Source organism: Salmo trutta, chromosome 21 (assembly GCF_901001165.1).
Source record: "Salmo trutta chromosome 21, fSalTru1.1, whole genome shotgun sequence".
Lineage (NCBI taxonomy): Eukaryota > Metazoa > Chordata > Actinopteri > Salmoniformes > Salmonidae > Salmo > Salmo trutta.
Genome location: NC_042977.1, coordinates 51,716,004 through 51,737,047, shown reverse-complemented (window position 1 = coordinate 51,737,047; position 21,044 = coordinate 51,716,004). Strand labels below are relative to the sequence as shown.

The 21,044-nt window shown below is 46.2% G+C and overlaps 1 protein-coding gene and 1 long non-coding RNA gene across 3 annotated transcripts; both read left to right on the top strand.

Moving 5' to 3' along the window:
* The first annotated feature begins 18 nt into the window (after positions 1–18).
* On the top strand, positions 19–20,251 carry LOC115157685 (elongation factor 1-delta). 2 transcript variants are annotated; one of them, XM_029706132.1, is made up of 8 exons: positions 19–125; positions 14,177–14,303; positions 15,663–15,722; positions 16,649–16,727; positions 16,851–16,936; positions 18,657–18,842; positions 19,564–19,758; positions 20,102–20,251. In XM_029706132.1, exons 2-8 carry the CDS (start codon positions 14,184–14,186, stop codon positions 20,138–20,140), a joined length of 765 nt encoding a protein of 254 aa, XP_029561992.1. In that variant the 5' UTR covers positions 19–125; positions 14,177–14,183; the 3' UTR covers positions 20,141–20,251. The 2 variants fall into 2 exon arrangements, with proteins under 2 accessions (XP_029561992.1, XP_029561993.1); XM_029706133.1 differs by lacking the exon at positions 15,663–15,722 and having other exon boundaries at positions 22–125.
* Positions 14,313–15,000, top strand: LOC115157686 (uncharacterized). The gene is made up of 2 exons (XR_003868526.1): positions 14,313–14,862; positions 14,898–15,000. It is a non-coding gene; the product is annotated as an uncharacterized LOC115157686 (long non-coding RNA).
* Positions 20,252–21,044: the final 793 nt, after the last annotated feature.

Below are 21,044 nucleotides of genomic sequence, written 5' to 3'. Positions count from 1 at the left end.
TCCCCCCTTCCTTTCTGAACAAGTACCGTTCGTCCATCCTGTCCACTTCTTTTCGATCGTCGGATTACAGCAGGGTGCACGCCGGCAACACCGACTCAACTATAAAACCTCGATAAAAAAACACAGTGAGTAAAACTAACTGATTATTTTACACCTCCGAGTATCTATAGTTGAGGTTAATGTTATTTTAGTCAGAAAACATGTTTAACGGGGTATATTTAATAGCACGTGGCCGAATTAACCAGCAACTTTCTGCATTCCGAACTTCAGCTGAAGTTACCTAAGCGGAGTTTCTCCTGCCACACATCAAACCACAGCTGCAATTCACGACACTAGTTACTTGCACGGACTTGCTCTTTGGTAACTAGTAAAGTCCTTTCAAGGGGAAAACAAAACGTTTGCATGACAATCAAGTCCAATGTGAAATTGATCAAAGCTGTTTTATCCGGAATTGTTTCAAACTTATTTTTATGTAATGTCCGTCATGAGAAACTGAACACCACATGTACCATGCTGCTAGAGGAAACCATGAACACTAGGCATGTACCATGCTGCTCTAGGAAACCACTAGGCATGTACCATGCTGCTCTAGGAAACCACTAGGCATGTACCATGCTGCTCTAGGAAACCACTAGGCATGTACCATGCTGCTCTAGGAAACCACTAGGCATGTACCATGCTGCTCTAGGAAACCACTAGGCATGTACCATGCTGCTAGTGGAAACCACTAGGCATGTACCATGCTGCTAGTGGAAACCACTAGGCATGTACCATGCTGCTCTAGGAAACCACTAGGCATGTACCATGCTGCTCTAGGAAACCACTAGGCATGTACCATGCTGCTCTAGGAAACCACTAGGCATGTACCATGCTGCTATAGGAAACCACTAGGCATGTACCATGCTGCTATAGGAAACCACTAGGCATGTACCATGCTGCTATAGGAAACCACTAGGCATGTACCATGCTGCTCTAGGAAACCACTAGGCATGTACCATGCTGCTAGAGGAAACCATGACCACTAGGCATGTACCATGCTGCTATAGGAAACCACTAGGCATGTACCGTGCTGCTATAGGAAACCATGACCACTAGGCATGTACCGTGCTGCTCTAGGAAACCACTAGGCATGTACCATGCTGCTCTAGGAAACCACTAGGCATGTGCCATGCTGCTCTAGGAAACCACTAGGCATGTGCCATGCTGCTCTAGGAAACCACTAGGCATGTACCATGCTGCTCTAGGAAACCACTAGGCATGTACCATGCTGCTCTAGGAAACCACTAGGCATGTACCATGCTGCTCTAGGAAACCACTAGGCATGTACCATGCTGCTCTAGGAAACCACTAGGCATGTACCATGCTGCTCTAGGAAACCACTAGGCATGTACCATGCTGCTCTAGGAAACCACTAGGCATGTGCCATGCTGCTCTAGGAAACCACTAGGCATGTGCCATGCTGCTCTAGGAAACCACTAGGCATGTACCATGCTGCTATAGGAAACCACTAGGCATGTACCATGCTGCTATAGGAAACCACTAGGCATGTACCATGCTGCTATAGGAAACCACTAGGCATGTACCATGCTGCTAGTGGAAACCACTAGGCATGTACCGTGCTGCTATAGGAAACCATGACCACTAGGCATGTACCATGCTGCTATAGGAAACCATGACCACTAGGCATGTACCATGCTGCTAGAGGAAACCATGAAGACTAGATGGGTGATTGTCACAGAAACTGGCACCATAATTCCTCTTGGATCACTGAGATTAGGATCTCTATTGATCTATTTCATAATCATGTTTATTGATCTGATACTTTGCATTTTACCACAATGTCCATAACTTCCAACAGTTTTCGGAGTCCAAAAAAGTAATAAATCCAATTCTAATATTTTGTTTTTTACCTTGTTCACCTAATGGAAAGGCCCGAGTTAAACAACACCTAATGGAAAGGCCCGAGTTAAACAACACTGAAAGCAAATATATTTCAAATGAAAATGTATTTAGTAATTTCTCAAAACAATCTTTTCTGAATGTTATTTTATTTACTCATATTTGGATAAAGAACATAAAGCACACCATCAGATTAAGCCAAAATTACTGAAGTAAAGGTTTTATTTTTGTAAATATTGGTGCATTACGTTAATGATAAGCAGGTTTCGGAGATGATGTTTTGATAATGAGTGTTCCATAGTTTGCCATTGAAAAACTGTTCTGATCTCTTAGATTCCATAACCCAAACTATCACTTGTTAATCCAAATGATTTGCAAAATGCTAAAATCAAATTGTATTTGTCACATGCGCCGAAATACAACAGGTGTAGACCTTAGAGTGAAATGCTTACTTACAAACCAACGAAGCAGTTTTAAGAAAATACCACACACACAAAAAAATATATATATAAGTAAGAGATGAAAAACGAATAATTAAATAGCAGCAGTAAATAACAATAGCGGGGCTATATACAGGGGGTACCGGTACAGAGTCAATGTGGAGGCTATATACAGGGGGTACCGGTACAGAGTCAATGTGGAGGCTATATACAGGGGGTACCGGTACAGAGTCAATGTGGAGGCTATATACAGGGGGTACCGGTACAGAGTCAATGTGGAGGCTATATACAGGGGGGTACCGGTACAGAGTCAATGTGGAGGCTATATACAGGGGGGTACCGGTACAGAGTCAATGTGGAGGCTATATACAGGGGGGTACCGGTACAGAGTCAATGTGGAGGCTATATACAGGGGGTACCGGTACAGAGTCAATGTGGAGGCTATATACAGGGGGTACCGGTACAGAGTCAATGTGGAGGCTATATACAGGGGGTACCGGTACAGAGTCAATGTGGAGGCTATATACAGGGGGTACCGGTACAGAGTCAATGTGGAGGCTATATACAGGGGGGTACCGGTACAGAGTCAATGTGGAGGCTATATACAGGGGGGTACCGGTACAGAGTCAATGTGGAGGCTATATACAGGGTATTACGGTACAGAGTCAATGTGGAGGCTATATACAGGGGGGTACCGGTACAGAGTCAATGTGGAGGCTATATACAGGGGGCACCGGTACAGAGTCAATGTGGAGGCTATATGCAGGGGGTACCGTTACAGAGTCAATGTGGAGGCTATATACAGGGGGTACCGGTACAGAGTCAATGTGGAGGCTATATACAGGGGGTACCGGTACAGAGTCAATGTGGAGGCTATATACAGGGGGGTACCGGTACAGAGTCAATGTGGAGGCTATATACAGGGGGTACCGGTACAGAGTCAATGTGGAGGCTATATACAGGGGTACCAGTACAGAGTCAATGTGGAGGCTATATACAGGGGGTACAGGTACAGAGTCAATGTGGAGGCTATATACAGGGGGTTACGGTACAGAGTCAATGTGGAGGCTATATACAGGGGGTACCGGTACAGAGTCAATGTGGAGGCTATATACAGGGGGTACAGGTACAGAGTCAATGTGGAGGCTATATACAGGGGGTACCGGTACAGAGTCAATGTGGAGGCTATATACAGGGGGTACAGGTACAGAGTCAATGTGGAGGCTATATACAGGGGGTACCGGTACAGAGTCAATGTGGAGGCTATATACAGGGGGTACAGGTACAGAGTCAATGTGGAGGCTATATACAGGGGGTACAGGTACAGAGTCAATGTGGAGGCTATATACAGGGGGTACCGGTACAGAGTCAATGTGGAGGCTATATACAGGGGGGTACCGGTACAGAGTCAATGTGGAGGCTATATACAGGGGGTACCGGCACAGAGTCAATGTGGAGGCTATATACAGGGGGCACCGGTACAGAGTCAATGTGGAGGCTATATACAGGGGGTACCGGTACAGAGTCAATGTGGAGGCTATATACAGGGGGTACCGGTACAGAGTCAATGTGGAGGCTATATACAGGGGGTACCGGTACAGAGTCAATGTGGAGGCTATATACAGGGGGTACCGGTACAGAGTCAATGTGGAGGCTATATACAGGGTGTTACGGTACAGAGTCAATGTGGAGGCTATATACAGAGGGTACCGGTACAGAGTCAATGTGGAGGCTATATACAGGGGGTACCGGTACAGAGTCAATGTGGAGGCTATATACAGGGGGTACCGGTACAGAGTCAATGTGGAGGCTATATACAGGGGGTACCGGTACAGAGTCAATGTGGAGGCTATATACAGGGGGTACCGGTACAGAGTCAATGTGGAGGCTATATACAGGGGGTACCGGTACAGAGTCAATGTGGAGGCTATATACAGGGGGTACCGGTACAGAGTCAATGTGGAGGCTATATACAGGGGGTACCGGTACAGAGTCAATGTGGAGGCTATATACAGGGGGGTACCGGTACAGAGTCAATGTGGAGGCTATATACAGGGGGGTACCGGTACAGAGTCAATGTGGAGGCTATATACAGGGGGGTACCGGTACAGAGTCAATGTGGAGGCTATATACAGGGTGTTACGGTACAGAGTCAATGTGGAGGCTATATACAGGGGGTACCGTTACAGAGTCAATGTGGAGGCTATATACAGGGGGTACCGGTACAGAGTCAATGTGGAGGCTATATACAGGGGGTACCGGTACAGAGTCAATGTGGAGGCTATATACAGGGGTTACAGGTATTTGAGATAATTATTTGAGAAATCACTGATCTTAATGCAATTGACAAAAACGCCCCTTATTTTAGCGTAACTAGAGGTACTGTAATTACTAACTAGAGGTACTGTAATTACTAACTAGAGGTACTGTAATTACTAACTAGAGGTACTGTAATTAGGTGTATTTTCAAAAGTGGACTTGGTGCCAGTGAACACGCCGATTGGTACGTGTTTTTCTGTTGCTCATTTAGAAAAACAAGACTTCAGTTTAAGAGGTGTATTTCCTGACTGATTTCAGCGTTTTGTTTAATGATGTTCATCTCACATGAAGCCTAGTTCTCTTCCTCCAAATCCCCAGAAGGAATCTAAGATGACTCACGCAATCTGTAATTCATTTGAAGTTTTTGCCCGAGGAGGTCTTAGTCGTGCAATTTGACATCGAACCGCGTTTGGTGCAGTATTTCCCACGTAAAATATGTGACGTGTTGTCTTTATGTGAACAAAGTCAGCGCTGATTGGCAGGTCTGTCTCACTCTCTATGCTATTGGATAGAGAGCAATCTGTTCACCCCCATGTTCGTTTGCAAACGGACATCATCAAAACACAACTTCCATTTACCTGTTGTGACGCACAGATCATCCGAACTCTGTTTTAGACCAGACTGACATTATGACAAATGATCATGTTTACACTTTGTAGTCAATTTTGACCCTAGAATAAATGTTTCTTGCTCAATGCAACAGACCGTTTTCAAAGGGATTCGGTGCTTTTTTAAAGGCAGTCACTCTTTAGGCATGAAGTGACTTAAACAATAAACGTAATTCTCCAAACTCATTAATATTGGTCTATTAGGATGTGGATATGTGTATTTCTAAGTTGAATGGGATCCTATGGGCAAATGGCATGACGTGATATGCCTATAAAGAATCGGACGTATTCACCACCCTTAAGTTTTATTGTTAAAGTGGAATTAAAATTAATTTAATTGTCTTTTTTTTTTTTTTTTAAAGGTTAATGAAAATAAAACACAAATATAAATATATATATATATATATATATATATATATATAATCTTGATTTGATAAGTTATTCACCACTGAGTCAATACCTGTTGGAACGCCTTTGGCAGCGATTACAGCTGTGAGTCTTCTTGGGTGTGTCTCTTAGAGTTTTCCACACCTGGATTGTATAATATTTGCCCATTATTCTTGGAAAAATTCTTCAAGCTCTGTCAAGGTATTGGGGATCATGGCAAACAGCAATTTTCAAGCCTTGTCATATATTTTCAAGCAGATTTAGGTTAAAACGGTAACATGGCCATTCTGAAGTATTCACTGTCTTCATGGCCTTGTGTTATGTTATTGTCCTGCTGAAAGGTGAACTAGTCTCCCAGTGTATATTTGACCTTGTGTTGTATGTTATTGTCCTGCTGAAAGGTGAACTAATCTCCCAGTGTCTGGTGGAAAGCAGACAACCAGGTTTACCTCCAGGATTTTTCCCTTAGATCCGTTCAGTTTATTTTTATCCTGGAAAACTATATATTAATAATACCCATACCATGATGCAGCCACCACTATGCTTCAAATCCAATATGTATTGGATTTGCCCAAACACATTTTGTATTCAGGACAAAAAGTGAATTGCTTTGCCACGTCTTTTGCGGTATTAAGTGACTTGTTGCAAACAGAATGGATGTTTTTGGAATATTTTTATTCAGTACAGATTTCTGACAGTTTTTGTAGAAATTCTTCAGTTGTGCAAACCCACAGTTTCATCAGCTGTCCTGGTGGCTGGTCTCAGATGATCCCACAGTTTCATCAGCTGTCCTGGTGGCTGGTCTCAGATGAACCCACAATTTCATCAGCTGTCCAGGTGGCTGGTCTCAGGCGATCCTGCAGGTGAAGAAGCCGAATGTGGAGGTCCTGGGCTGGCGTGGTTACACGTGGTCTGTGGTTGTGAGGCCGGTTGGACGTACTGACAAATTCTCTAAAATGATGTTGGAGGCGGCTTATGGTAGAGAAATAAACATTACATTCTCGGGCAACAGCTCTGGTGGACATTCCTGCAGTCAGCATGCCAATTGCACGCTCCCTCGACTTGAGACATCTGTGGCCTTTTTATTGTCCCCGGCACAAGGTGCACCTGTGTAATTATCATGCTGTTTAATCAGCTTCTTGATATGCCACACCTGTCAGGTGGATGGATTATCTTGGTCAAGGAGAAAAGCTCTTTAACAGAGATGGAAACAAATTTTGTGCACAAATTTGAGAGAAATAAGCTATTTGGAAAATTTCTGGGATGTTTTATTTTAGCTCATGAAACATGGGACCAACACTTTACATGTTGCGATTATATTTTTGTTCAGTGTAGTATTTTAGTATTGCTCAGTGTAGTATATGTGCTGTTCATATGACTGTTGAAGTTCCTGTTCTTTTTCCAAGACTTCTGTGAAATATCAACAGCTTATCGCAAGCTTTTTATTTTCAAAGCCTGTTACATCTAATTCGGCTCGTGCCGTGCTAATTCGTGTCGTGCTAATTCGGCTCGTGTCGTGCTAATTCTGGTACATGGAAACAATTTGGACGAGGAAGACCACTAAACGACGGTTTTGTAGAGAATAACACCGCTCTGTCAGCTCGGTACGTAGTATCAGATGTATTAGGCTGAAAATAATGTTAGTCCCCACTAAACGATAAAGGACAAAGAATCACTTGTTACACCCTCGACAACTACTATGATTATTATTATTTGACCCTGCTGGTCATCTACGATCATTTTAACATCTTGGCCATGTTCTGTTGTAATCTCCACCCGGCACAGCCAGAAGAGGACTGGCCACCCCTCATAGCCTGGTTCCTCTCTAGGTTTCTTCCTAGGTTCTGGCCTTTCTAGGGAGTTTTTCCTAGCCACCGTGCTTCTAAACCTGCATTGCTTGCTGTTTGGGGTTTTAGGCTGGGTTTCTGTACAGCACTTTGAGATAGCAGCTGATGTAAGAAGGGCTATATAAATACAATTTATTTGTCTTGGTAAATTGTATTTTATAACATAACGGAGTGAAATGTCATCACATTTTCATCCGCTCTGGGCAGAGTGGTGGACACCCTACAGTCTCCTCTGTATGTAATTTAAAGGAAATGCATTCCAGGTGACTACCTCATGAAGCTGGTTGAGAGAATGCCAAGAGTGTGCAAAGCTGTCATCAAGGCAAAGGGTGGCTACTTTGAATAATCTAAAATATATATATATATATATTTTTTTTTTGTTACTACATGATTTCATATCTGTTAATTCATCATTTTGATGTCTTCACTATTATTCTACAATGTAGAAAATAAAGAAACCCTTGAATGAGGTAAATTGTTTTGACTGGTTATATATGCAATATCTGTTGCCTATATTTCACTAATACTCATGTAGTGGATGTGGACACCTGCTGGTCCAACATCTCATTCCAATATCATGGGCATTAATATGGAGTTGGTCCCCCCTTTGCTGCTATAACAGCCTCCACTCTTCTGGGAAGTCATTAATATGGAGTTGGTCCCCCCCTTTGCTGCTATAACAGCCTCCACTCTTCTGGGAAGGCTTTCCACTAGATGTTGGAACATTGCTGCTATAATAGCCTCCACTCTTCTGGGAAGGCTTTCCACTAGATGTTGGAACATTGCTGCAGGGACTTGCTTCCATTCAGCCACAAGCGCATTAGTGAGGTCAGGCACTGATGTTGGGTGATTAGGCCTGGCTCGCAGTCCACTTTCCAATTCATCCCAAAAGTGTTTGATGGGGTTGAGGTCAGGGCTCTGTGCAGGCCAGTCAAGTTCTTCCACACCGATCGACAAACTATTTCTGTATGGACCTTGCTTTGTGCATGGAGGCATTGTCATGCTGAAACAGGAAAGGGCCTTCTCCAAACTGTTGCCACAAAGTTGGAGGCACAGAACAGTCTACAGTGTAATTGTATACTGTAGCATTAAAATTTCCCTTCACTGGAACTAAGGGGCCCGAACCATGAAAACTTTACAGTTGGCACTAAGCATTGGGGCAGGTAGCGTTCTCCTGGCATCCACCAAACCCAGTCCGTCAGACTGCCAGATGGTGAAGCGTGATTCATCACTCCAGAGAACACGTTTCCACTGCTCCAGAGACCAATGGCGGCAAACTTTACACCACTCCAGCCGACGCTTGGCATTGCACATGGTGATGTTAGGCTTGTGAATGTTGCAACCGAGAACAGATGTTTTTTATGCACTTCAGCACTCGGTGGTCCCGTTCTGTGAGCTTGTGTGGTCTACCACTTCACGGCTGAGCCGTTGTTGCTCCAAGACGTTTCCACTTCACAATAACACCACTTACAGTTGACCGGGGCAGCTCTAGCAGGGCAGAAATTTGACGAACTGACTTGTTGGAAATGTGCCGTCCTATGACGGTGCTACGTTGAAAGTCACTGAGCTCTTCAGTAAGGCCGTTCTACTGCCAGTGTTAACTTATGGAGATTGCATGGCTGTGTGCTCGCTTTTATACACCTGTCAGTAGATAGTTTGAATGCAATTTAATGTTTTGCATTTTTTTTTCCTGAACCTAAATATGCTGCACTGCCAGCGAATTCTGAAACATGATCTACTAGGGGGAAAATGACCTACAGTAGGGCTAATTACAGTGGTATCCTACACACAGTGGTATCCTACACACAGTGGTATCCTACACTCGGTGGCGACCCCCGCACTCGGTGGCGACCCCCTACACTCTTCAATGTAAAGATCAACTGTATGTTCACCTGTTTAAATTCTACTGTTATAAAACCTGCTTCCTTTTGGGTGCATGGAGCAAAAACTAGACATTATAATTAAATAAGAGAACTAGACATTATAATGTTATGTTCAGCATATGATGCGCCCAACGTAATAAGAGCTGTGGATTTGTTGTATGGCCGGATGTTAGGTTTAGCCTTTCTTGTTGCAGGCCTATAGGCTATTTCACCAGTATGAAACCATCAGTCAGAAAAGGTATTTATTTATTGGTCATGGAAATTAAATAAATACTAGGAAATATTCTTATTTCAAATTATTTTATAATGCAAAGATTAATTAAATTTTCGCTCTTCCCACTAACGATAAATGATTGCATCTTGTTTATTATTAGTGATTCACCGATATGACATTTTTGACCGATACCCAATATTTTCCCCCAAAAAAACAAGAAACGATATTTAACATTTTAGCGGCCTTAAGCATTCTAGTACAGTTAAATAGTTAAAACACGGACGCAGCGGTCTAAGGCACTGCATCTCAGTGCAAGAGGCGTCACTACAGTCCCTGGTTCGAATCCAGGCTGTATCACATCCGGCCGTGATTGGGAGTCCCATAGGGCGTTGCACAATTGGCCCAGCGTCTTCTGGGGTAGGCCGTCATTGTAAATAAGAATTTGTTCTTAACTGACTTGCCTAGTTAAATAAAGGTTTTACACACACTGACCAAAATGTTATTTTGGTGGCATTTACGTATGTCCCCATTACCAGTAAAACAGCATCAAAACCTATTTCTTTCACTTACTTGCTGTGCTGTTTCGTTGTTCCTTTGTTCAGTCGTTTCATTCTCAACCAGGATTTCTATGGAACGCCGTTTGGGTCTTTGCGTGTCAAAAAAGACACTATTTGACGTGTCAAATAAGTTTGTTGACCAATCAGGACCTGAATATGACTGCACGTCACATAATAATTTAACGCATTCATTAATGTTTTAAGTAGTTATTACACATTGATTACACTATCACTCGTATTTCATATGTCACAACGATTCATCAATACGTATGCTATGATGCTGGTAAAGTTGTCTCACACACCTACTGTGCTGGTCATTAACAAAAAGCTAGCTAGCTCATGGATGCAAACAATGTTCTTCCCCAAAAACATCTGTTTCAGTAGCTATCGTTAGCTAGCTAACTATATATCTAGGTGCCATCTAAAATAACCCTCATTTATAAGACAGTTCTTATTTGATTAATGGTGGTCGGACCCATCTATGTGAAGCTAGACACAATAAGGATTAGCCACAATAGTGGACTTTGCGGTTAGCCTTCAATGAAAGTATGGCATAATTCTACTATTTTTATTCATTTGCATCACTGTTAATGACATACTTTTATATCGAAGGCAAACCGCAAATTCCACTATTGTGCCTAGTCGTTATTGTGGCTAGCTTCACACCACAACCCGGTCAAGCCTCACAAGCCAGATGAAGAAAGCTGGCTGCTTATAACATTAGCTTTGTGCAACAGGGTTAAGTAGCTGGCTAGCTATTTATTTTAATCAAATCAAATTTATTTATATAGCCCTTCGTACATCAGCTGAAATCTCAAAGTGCTGTACAGAAACCCAGCCTAAAACCCCAAACAGCAAGCAATGCATGTGAGAGAAGCACGGTGGCTGGGAAAAACTCCCTAGGAAAAACTCCTGAGAAAGGCCAAAAACCTAGGAAGAAACCTAGAGAGGAACCAGGCTATGAGGGGTGGCCAGTCCTCTTCTGGCTGTGCCGGGTGGATATTATAACAGAACATAGTCAAGATGTTAAAATGTTCGTAAATGACCAGCATGGTCAAATAATAATAATCATAGTAATTGTCGAGGGTGCAACAAGCACGTCCGGTGAACAGGTCAGGGTTCCGTAGCCGCAGGCAGAACAGTTGAAACTGGAGCAGCAGCATGGCCAGGTGGACTGGGGACAGCAAGGAGTCATCATGCCAGGTAGTCCTAGGGCTCAGGTCCTCCGAGAGAAAGAAAGAAAGAAAGAGAGAATTAGAGAGAGCATATTTACATTCACACAGGACACCGGATAAGACAAGAGAATACTCCAGATGTAACAGACTGACCCTAGCCCCCCGACACATAAACTACTGCAGCATAAATACTGGAGGCTGAGACAGGAGGGATCAGAAGACACTGTGGCCCCATCCGATGATACCCCCGGACAGGGCCAAACAGGCAGGATATAACCCCACCCACTTTGCCAAAGCACAGCCCCCCACACCACTAGAGGGATATCTACAACCACCAACTTACCGTCCGAAGACAAGGCCGAGTATAGCCCACAAAGATGTCCGCCACGGCACAACCCAAGGGGGGGGCGCCAACCCAGACAGGAAGACCACGTCAGTGGCTCAACCTACTCAAGTGACGCACCCCTCCCATGGACGGCATGGAAGAACACCAGTAAGTCAGTGACTCAGCCCCTGTAAAAGGGTTAGAGGCAGAGAATCCCAGTGGGAAGAGGGGAACCGACAAGGCAGAGACAGCAAGGGCGGTTCGTTGCTCCAGCCTTTCCGTTCACCTTCACACTCCTGGGCCAGACTATACTTAATCATAGGACCTACTGAAGAGATAAGTCTTCAGTAAAGACTTAAAGGTTGAGACTGAGTCTGCGTCTCTCACATGGGTAGGCAGACCATTCCATAAAAATGGAGCTCTATAGGAGAAAGCCCTACCTCCAGCCGTTTGCTTAGAAATTCTAGGGACAATTAGGAGGCCTGCGTCTTGTGACCGTAGCGTACGTGTAGGTATGTACGGCAGGACCAAATCGGAAAGATAGGTAGGAGCAAGCCCATGTAATGCTTTGTAGGTTAGCAGTAAAACCTTGAAATCAGCCCTTGCCTTAACAGGAAGCCAGTGTAGGGAAGCTAGCACTGGAGTAATATGATCAAATTTTTTGGTTCTAGTCAGGATTCTAGCAGCCGTATTTAGCACTAACTGAAGTTTGTTTAGTGCTTTATCCGGGTAGCCGGAAAGTAGAGCATTGCAGTAGTCGAGCCTAGAAGTAACAAAAGCATGGATTAATTTTTCTGCGTCATTTTTGGACAGAAAGTTTCTGATTTTTGCAATGTTACGTAGATGGAAAAAAGCTGTCCTTGAAGCAGTCTTGATATGTTCTTCAAAAGAGAGATCAGGGTCCAGAGTAACGCCGAGGTCCTTCACAGTTTTATTTGAGACGACTGTACAACCATCCAGATTAATTGTCAGATTCAACAGAAGATCTCTTTGTTTCTTGGGACCTAGGACAAGCATCTCTGTTTTGTCCGAGTTTAAAAGTAGAAAATTTGCAGCCATCCACTTCCTTATGTCTGAAACACAGGCAATGACCTAAAGTTCAATTTCAATAGGCGAACAATGCACCTGTACTGACCTCTCCTTCTGGATGATAGCGGGGTGAACAGGCAGTGGCTCGGGTGGTTGTTGTCCTTGATGATCTTTTTGGCCTTCCTGTGACATCAGGTGGTGTAGGTGTCCTGGAGGGCAGGTAGTTTACCCCCGGTGATGCGTTGTGCAGACCTCACTACCCTCTGGAGAGCCTTACGGTTGTGGGCGGAGCAGTTGCCGTACCAGGCGGTGATACAGCCCGACAGGATACTCTCGATTCTGCATCTGTAAAAGTTTGTTTTTGGTGACAAGCCAACTTTCTTCAGCCTCCTGAGGTTTAAGAGGCGCTGGTGTGCCTTTTTCACCACACTGTCTGTGTGGGTGGACCATTTCAGTTTGTCCATGATGTGTATGCCGAGGAACTTAACTTTCCACCTTCTCCATTTCTGTCCCGTCGATGTGGATTGGGGGCTGCTCCCTCTGCTGTTTCCTGAAGTCCACGATCATCTCCTTTGTTTTGTTGACATTGAGTGAGAGGTTATTTCTAACACCACACTCCGAGGGCCCTCACCTCCTCCCTGTAGGCGGTCTCATTGTTGGTAATCAAGCCTACCGCTGTAGTGTCGTCTGCAAACTTGATCATTGAGTTGGAGGCGTGCAGGAGAGGGCTGAGCACACACCCTTGTGGGGCTCCAGTGTTGAGGATCAGCGAAGTGGAGGTGTTGTTTCCTACCTTCACCACCTGGGGGCGGCCTGTCAGGAAGTCCAGGACCCAGTTGCACAGGGCGTGGTTCAGACCCAGGGCCTCTAGCTTAATGACGAGTTTGGAGGGCACTATGGTGTTGAATGCTGAGCTGTAGTCAATGAACAACATTCTTACATAGGTATTCCTCTTGTCCAGATGGGATAGGGCAGTGTGCAGTGCGATGGCGATTGCATCGTCTGTGGACCTATTGGGGAGGTAAGCAAATTGGTGTGGGTCTCGGGTGTCAGGTAGGGTAGAGGTGATATGATCCTTGACTAGTCTCTCAAAGCACTTCATGATGACAGAAGTGAGTGCTACAGGGCGATAGTCATTTAGCTCAGTTACCTTAGCTTTCTTGGGTACAGGAACAATGGTGGCCCTCTTGAAGCGTGTGGGGACAGCAGACGGCGATAAGGGTTGATTATGTCTGTAAACACCAGCCAGCTGGTCTGCGCATGCTCTGAGGACACGGCCGGGGATGCCGTCTGGGCCTGCAGCTTGCGAGGGTTAACACGTTTAAATGTTTTAATCACGTTGGCTACAGTGAAGGAGAGCTGTGTAAGTCCTTGTGAAAAACTTGGATTTTATCCACCTCAAATTCAATTATTTTTGCAGAAGTACTCAGGAGCTCATGACTCTCTAACTTCCTCTCTGTTCTTCTCACTTTCTCTCTTCCGCTCTCCTTCAGTATCATCATGTCTGGTCTACAGTGCCTTGGTGAAGATAACATCTGGTTTGAGAAGCCCCGCTACGATGAGGCTGAGAGACGCTTCTACGAGGGAGCCAACGGGCCCTCCACACACTCACACCACCAGGTACTGACGTAACGACACACACTCGCACCACCTGGTACCGACGGGCCCTCCACACACTCGCACCGCCAGGTACCGACGGGCCCTCCACACACTCGCACCGCCAGGTACCGACGGGCCCTCCACACACTCGCACCGCCAGGTACCGACGGGCCCTCCACACACTCGCACCGCCAGGGTACCGACGGGCCCTCCACACACTCGCACCGCCAGTACCGACGGGCCCTCCACACACTCGCACCGCCAGGTACCGACGGGCCCTCCACACACTCGCACCGCCAGGTACCGACGGGCCCTCCACACACTCGCACCGCCAGGTACCGACGGGCCCTCCACACACTCGCACCGCCAGGTACCGACGGGCCCTCCACACACTCGCACCGCCAGGTACCGACGGGCCCTCCACACACTCGCACCGCCAGGTACCGACGGGCCCTCCACACACTCGCACCGCCAGGTACCGACGGGCCCTCCACACACTCGCACCGCCAGGTACCGACGGGCCCTCCACACACTCGCACCGCCAGGTACCGACGGGCCCTCCACACACTCGCACCGCCAGGTACCGACGGGCCCTCCACACACTCGCACCGCCAGGTATTGACGTAACGACAGACTCACACCACCAGCCAACGGAACGCCTCGCCAATATCCAATGATAGAGCGTGGCGCGAATTACAAACACCTCAGAAAAAAAAAAGAAGAAAATGGAGTCTTCACGTGCAAGCGCACACTCGTGTCATTGTTCTCAGATCGACCACTTTCCAAAACCTCTACTGTTTTTCGCCCAGGGACTGCAGAGTCATCATTCCCCGTTCTGGCGCCTTCTGAGAGCCTATGGGAGCCTTAGAAAATGTCACGTTACAGCAGAGATCCTCTATTTTCCATAAAGAGGCTATAGAAGGCCAAGAAATGGTCAGAGAGGGCACTTCCTGTATGGAATCTTCTCAGGTTTTGGCCTGCCATATGAGTTCTGTTATACTCAGACACCATTCAAACAGTTTTAGAAACTTTAGGGTGTTTTCTATCCAAATAAAATGATTATATGCATATTCTAGTTTCTGGGCAGGAGTAATAACCAGATTAAATCGGGTACGTTTTTTGTCCGGCCGGGAAAATACTACCCCCTATCCCCAACAGGTTAACAATCTGTTATTTACATCTTTCTCTGTTTTCAATGTCCCTTATTTCCTGTAGTATTCCTGGCGTCTCTTTCTGTAGTGTTCCTGGCGTCTCTTGGTGGACCTTCAATCTTTCTCCTCCCTTTCTCCTCCCCTCCTGTCCTTCATGGCTGTTTCACTGTCCTCTCCTCCCTGTCTGTGTCCTGTCCTCCCGCTTCTTCCCCCCCTCCATGTTAACCAGGTAAAGTCAGCCCTCCAAGGTAAAGGACGATCTCGTCCCCAGAAGCGCCAGCACAGGAATGTAAGTCCCCGTCATAAGGGCCTTGTACAGGGCTGAGAGGTGCATGGATTGGATTGGACTGGCGTGTACCACACACACACACACAGGTTGACCTACCCCCCCCCCCCCCCCACCCCACCCCATGGATCATGAACTAGATTCAGCCGCGGACCAATTTCTTTCTTGACCGGATGGTTTGGGGCCCAGAACATAATTACAAATAATTTGTAGACACCAATTTGACTGCAGGAGTCCCAAACAGATCATTTCAAACCTTTCTTCCATTTGTATACGATCACATGTATCTCTACTATGCGCGGAGATACTTAGGAACAGATTTCCTAAATTAACATCACTTGGAGCTGATTTCCTGGTGTTTTTATAGTTGTTGGCTCAGCATGGTGGCCAAAATTCAGCCCACCAATTGGGGAACCCTACTCCTGCTACAGTTAGATATCTGGTCTGTCAGAGAGCTGACCTGTCGACGGATATCTGGTCTGTCAGAGAGCTGACCTGTCGACCAGTTCAATATCTGGTCTGTCAGAGAGCTGACCTGTTGACAGATAGATATCGGGTCTGTCAGAGAGCTGACCTGTTGACAGATAGATATCGGGTCTGTCAGAGAGCTGACCTGTTGACAGTTAGATATCGGGTCTGTCAGAGAGCTGACCTGTCGACAGATAGATATCTGGTCTGTCAGAGAGCTGACCTGTCGACAGTTAAATATCTGGTCTGTCAGAGAGCTGACCTGTTGTTGTAGGTGGGATAACTTGTTGTCCAGTCTGCTGAAGAGGATGACCTCTAATGATGTAAATAGAGAGCTGTGTTTTCAGTATAGAAGTGACCCGTTGTATTACAGCGTTACTTAGTCAGTCCTGCATATGGCTGTATTGAAGTGAACTTCCTCTGATCGCCGGGGGTGTGTGTGTGTGTGTGTGTGTGCGCAGTCTTCCTCAGCCAGTGGAGACCAGGAGTTGGTGTCTCGTATGAAGAGTCTGGAACTGGAGAACCAGGGACTGCACAAAGGTACGTCTGTCTTTAATTTGTTAATAATCATATTCTGATCTACATTGATGTGGAATAGATCTTTATTGATCCAGACCACTGAAACAATGATGATTGACGATAATGTTGTGTGTGTGTGTGTAGTGGTGGACGATCTGAGAGCAGCCTTGTTCAAGTTGGAGAACAGAGTCCAGGTTCTGGAGAGAAGCCCAGCTGTTCCCTGTGTCAAGGTGGGTTTAGAGAAGTCTAATTTACACCTTCCGCACTGTCCGCTTGTTCCGTTCAATCCAAATGATTCCATTTCGAACGTCCACCCCCGTCCGCATCGGCATCGGCCGTTATGGACGCGGAACTCTGTGCGGACTGGAGCGGACATTCGGTTGAAGATTGAAGGTGTACGTTTGGATTTTTCTGTACCGAGAATGGTGTGATCTATGAACGATATTTAGGCTTGAAAGTACACTGAACAAGCATGCGTCTCAGTCCCATGTTTCATGAGTTGAAATAAAAGATCCCAGAAATTTTTCAAATGCACAAAAAGATTATTTCTCACAAATTTGTTTACATCCCTGTTAGTGAGCATTTCTCCTTCACCAAGATAATCCATCCACCTGACAGGTGTGGCACATCAAAGAGCTGATTAAACAGCATGATCGTAACACAGGTGCACCTTGTGCTGTGGACAATAAAAGGCCACTAAATTGTACAGTTTTGTCACACAACACAATGCCACAGATGTTTAAAGTTTTGAGGGAGCGTACAATTGGCCTGCTGACTGCAGGAATGTCCACGAGCTGTTGCCAGAGAATTGAATGTTAATTTCTCTACCATAAGCCGCCTCAACATCGTTTTAGAGAATTTGCAGTATGTCCAACCGGCCTCACAACCACAGACTACGTGTAACCACACCAGCCCAGGACCTCCACATTCGGCTTCTTCACCTGCGGGATCATCTGAGACCAGCCACCAGGACAGCTGATGAAACTGTGGGATCATCTGAGACCAGCCACCAGGACAGCTGATGAAACGGTGGTTTTGCACAACTGAAGAATTTCAACACGAACTGTCAGAAACCGTCTCAGAGAAGCTCATCTGTGTGCTCGTCGTCCTCACCAGGGTCTTGATCTGACTGCAGTTCGGCGTCATAGCTGACTTCAGTGGGCAAATGCTCACCTTCGATGGCAACTAGCATGCTGGAGAAGTGTGCTCTTCACAGATGAATGGCATCGTGTGGGCGAGCAGTTTGCTGATGTCAACATTGTGAACAGAGTACCCCATGGTAACGGTGGGGTTATGGTATGGGCAGACATAAGCTACGGACAATGAACACAATTGCATTTTATCTATGGAAATTTGAACGCACAGAGATACTGTGATGAGTTCCTGAGGCCCATTGTTGGGCCATTAATTCGCCGCCATCACCATGTTTCAGCGTGATAATGTACATCTCCATGTCGGAAGGATCTGTACAATTCCTGAAAGCTGAACATGTCTGTTCTTCCATGACCTGCATACTCACCAGACATGTCGCCCGTTGAGCATGTTTGGGATGCTCTGGTTCGATGTGAATGACAACGTGTTCCAGGTCCCGCCAATATCCAGCAACTTCACACATAAGAGGGACAACATTTCACAATCAACAGCCTGATCAACTCTGTGTGAAGGAGATGTGTCGCGCTGCATGAAGCAAATGGTGGTCAAACCAGATACTGACTGGTTTTCTGATCCACGTCCCTACCTATTTTAAAGGTATCTGTGACCAACAGATGCATATCTGTATTCCCAGTCATGTGAAATCCATAGATTAGGGCCTAATGAATTTATTTCAATTGACTGATTTCCTCATATGAACTGTAACTCAGTAAAATCTTTGAAATTGTTGCACGTTAGATCAGTGTACTTACTATGAACGATATTTTGTAGATGCTTATTTCTCCCGTCTCCTCCCAGGCGGTGACTGTTCAGTCTGTGAAGGTGGTGGAGGAGGATGATGACATCGACCTCTTTGGGAGTGATGAGGAGGAGGATGAAGAGGCAGAGAGGATGAAGGAGGAGAGAATCGCTGCTTACACTGCCAAGAAGTCCAAGAAACCAGCACTCATCGCCAAGTCTTCTATCCTGCTCGACGTCAAACCTGTACGTTGTCCTCTGTCTGTTCCATGTCCTCTGTCTGTTCCATGTCCTCTGTCTGTTCCATGTCCTCTGTCTGTTCCATGTCCTCTGTCTGTTCCATGTCCTCTGTCTGTTCCATGTCCTCTGTCTGTTCCATGTCCTCTGTCTGTTCCATGTCCTCTGTCTGTTCCATGTCCTCTGTCTGTTCCATGTCCTCTGTCTGTCTCCTCTCTGTCTGTCTCGTCTGTCTGTCTGTCTCGTCTGTCTGTCTGTCTCCTCTCTGTCTGTCTGTCTCCTCTCTGTCTGTCTGTCTGTCTGTCTCCTCTCTGTCTGTCTGTCTCCTCTCTGTCTGTCTGTCTCCTCTCTGTCTGTCTCTGTCTGTCTGCTCTCTGTCTGTCTGTCTGTCTGTCTGTCTCCTCTGTCTGTCTGTCTGTTCCATGTCCCCTGTCTGTTCCATGTCCCCTGTCTGTTCCATGTCCCCTGTCTGTCCTTCTAACCTGCTCGACGTCAAACCTGTACATTGTCCCGCTGTCTGTTCCATGTCCCCTGTCTGTCCTCTCCGTCTGTCCCCTCTGTCCTTCTATCCTGCTCGATGTCAAACCTGTACTGTTCCATGTCCTCTCTCTGTCCTCTCTCGGTCCTCTCTGTCCAACTGGATGTGAAACCTGTACGTCAATAGTTGAAACAAGTTGAAAGGCGGAAGGTATATCTAATGCTCTCTCTTTCTCTCTCCTCTCTCTCCCAGTGGGATGATGAGACAGACATGTCTAAGTTGGAGGAGTGTGTGAGGTCTGTTGTAGCGGACGGTCTGCTGTGGGGTCAGTCCAAGCTGGTTCCCGTGGGTTACGGCATAAAGAAGCTTCAGATCGGGTGTGTTGTCGAGGACGACAAGGTGGGGACAGACCTGCTAGAGGAAGAGATCACCAAGTTTGAGGACTATGTGAGTATTATACGCTGTAGATAACACTACTACTACTACTAATGTATTATAGTGGTCTGAGGCCCTGGTCTGAGGCCCTGGTCTGAGGCCCTGGTCTGAGGCCCTGGTCTGAGGCCCTGGTCTGAGGCCCTGGTCTGAGGCCCTGGTCTGAGGCCCTGGTCTGAGGCCCTGGTCTGAGGCCCTGGTCTGAGGCCCTGGTCTGAGGCCCTGGTCTGAGGCCCTGGTCTGAGGCCCTGGTCTGAGGCCCTGGTCTGAGGCCCTGGTCTGAGGCCCTGGTCTGAGGCCCTGGTCTGAGGCGGCGTTGTGTAGTGATGTTACCCTGATCTGAGCTCTTTTATTTCAGGTCCAGAGTGTCGACGTGGCGGCCTTCAACAAGATCTAAGCCACTTCTTTCCTCCCTCCTTCCTCCTCCTTCCTCCTCCTCAGTCATCCAAAGAGTACCTGCTGCTCTCTGCTTGCACGGTTACTAATAAAACAGAGCTTTAAGCACAAACACCTGTCTATTTCTGTATGAATGAGGGGAAACATGACGTCTATATGGGTCTGTTAATACAGGACTAGTAAAGGCCTGTTAATACAGGACTGGTAAAGGCCTGTTAATACAGGACTGGTAAAGGCCTGTTAATACAGGACTGGTAAAGGCCTGTTAATACAGGACTGGTAAAGGCCTGTTAATACAGGACTGGTAAAGGCCTGTTAATACAGGACTGGTAAAGGTCTGTTAATACAGGACTGGTAAAGGTCTGTTAATACAGGACTGGTAAAGGCCTGTTAATACAGGACTGGTAAAGGCCTGTTAATACAGGACTGGTAAAGGCCTGTTAATACAGGACTGGTAAAGGCCTGTTAATACAGGACTGGTAAAGGCCTTGTAATACAGGACTGGTAAAGGCCTGGAAATACAGGACTGGTAAAGGCCTGTTAATACAGGACTGGTAAAGGCCTGGAAATACAGGACTGGTAAAGGCCTGGAAATACAGGACTGGTAAAGGCCTGGAAATACAGGACTGGTAAAGGCCTGGAAATACAGGACTGGTAAAGGCCTGGAAATACAGACTGGTAAAGGCCTGGAAATACAGGACTGGTAAAGGCTGGAAATACAGGACTGGTAAAGGCCTGGAAATACAGGACTGGTAAAGGCCTGGAAATACAGGACTGGTAAAGGCCTGGAAATACAGGACTGGTAAAGGCCTGGAAATACAGGACTGGTAAAGGCCTGGAAATACAGGACTGGTAAAGGCCTGGAAATACAGGACTGGTAAAGGCCTGGAAATACAGGACTGGTA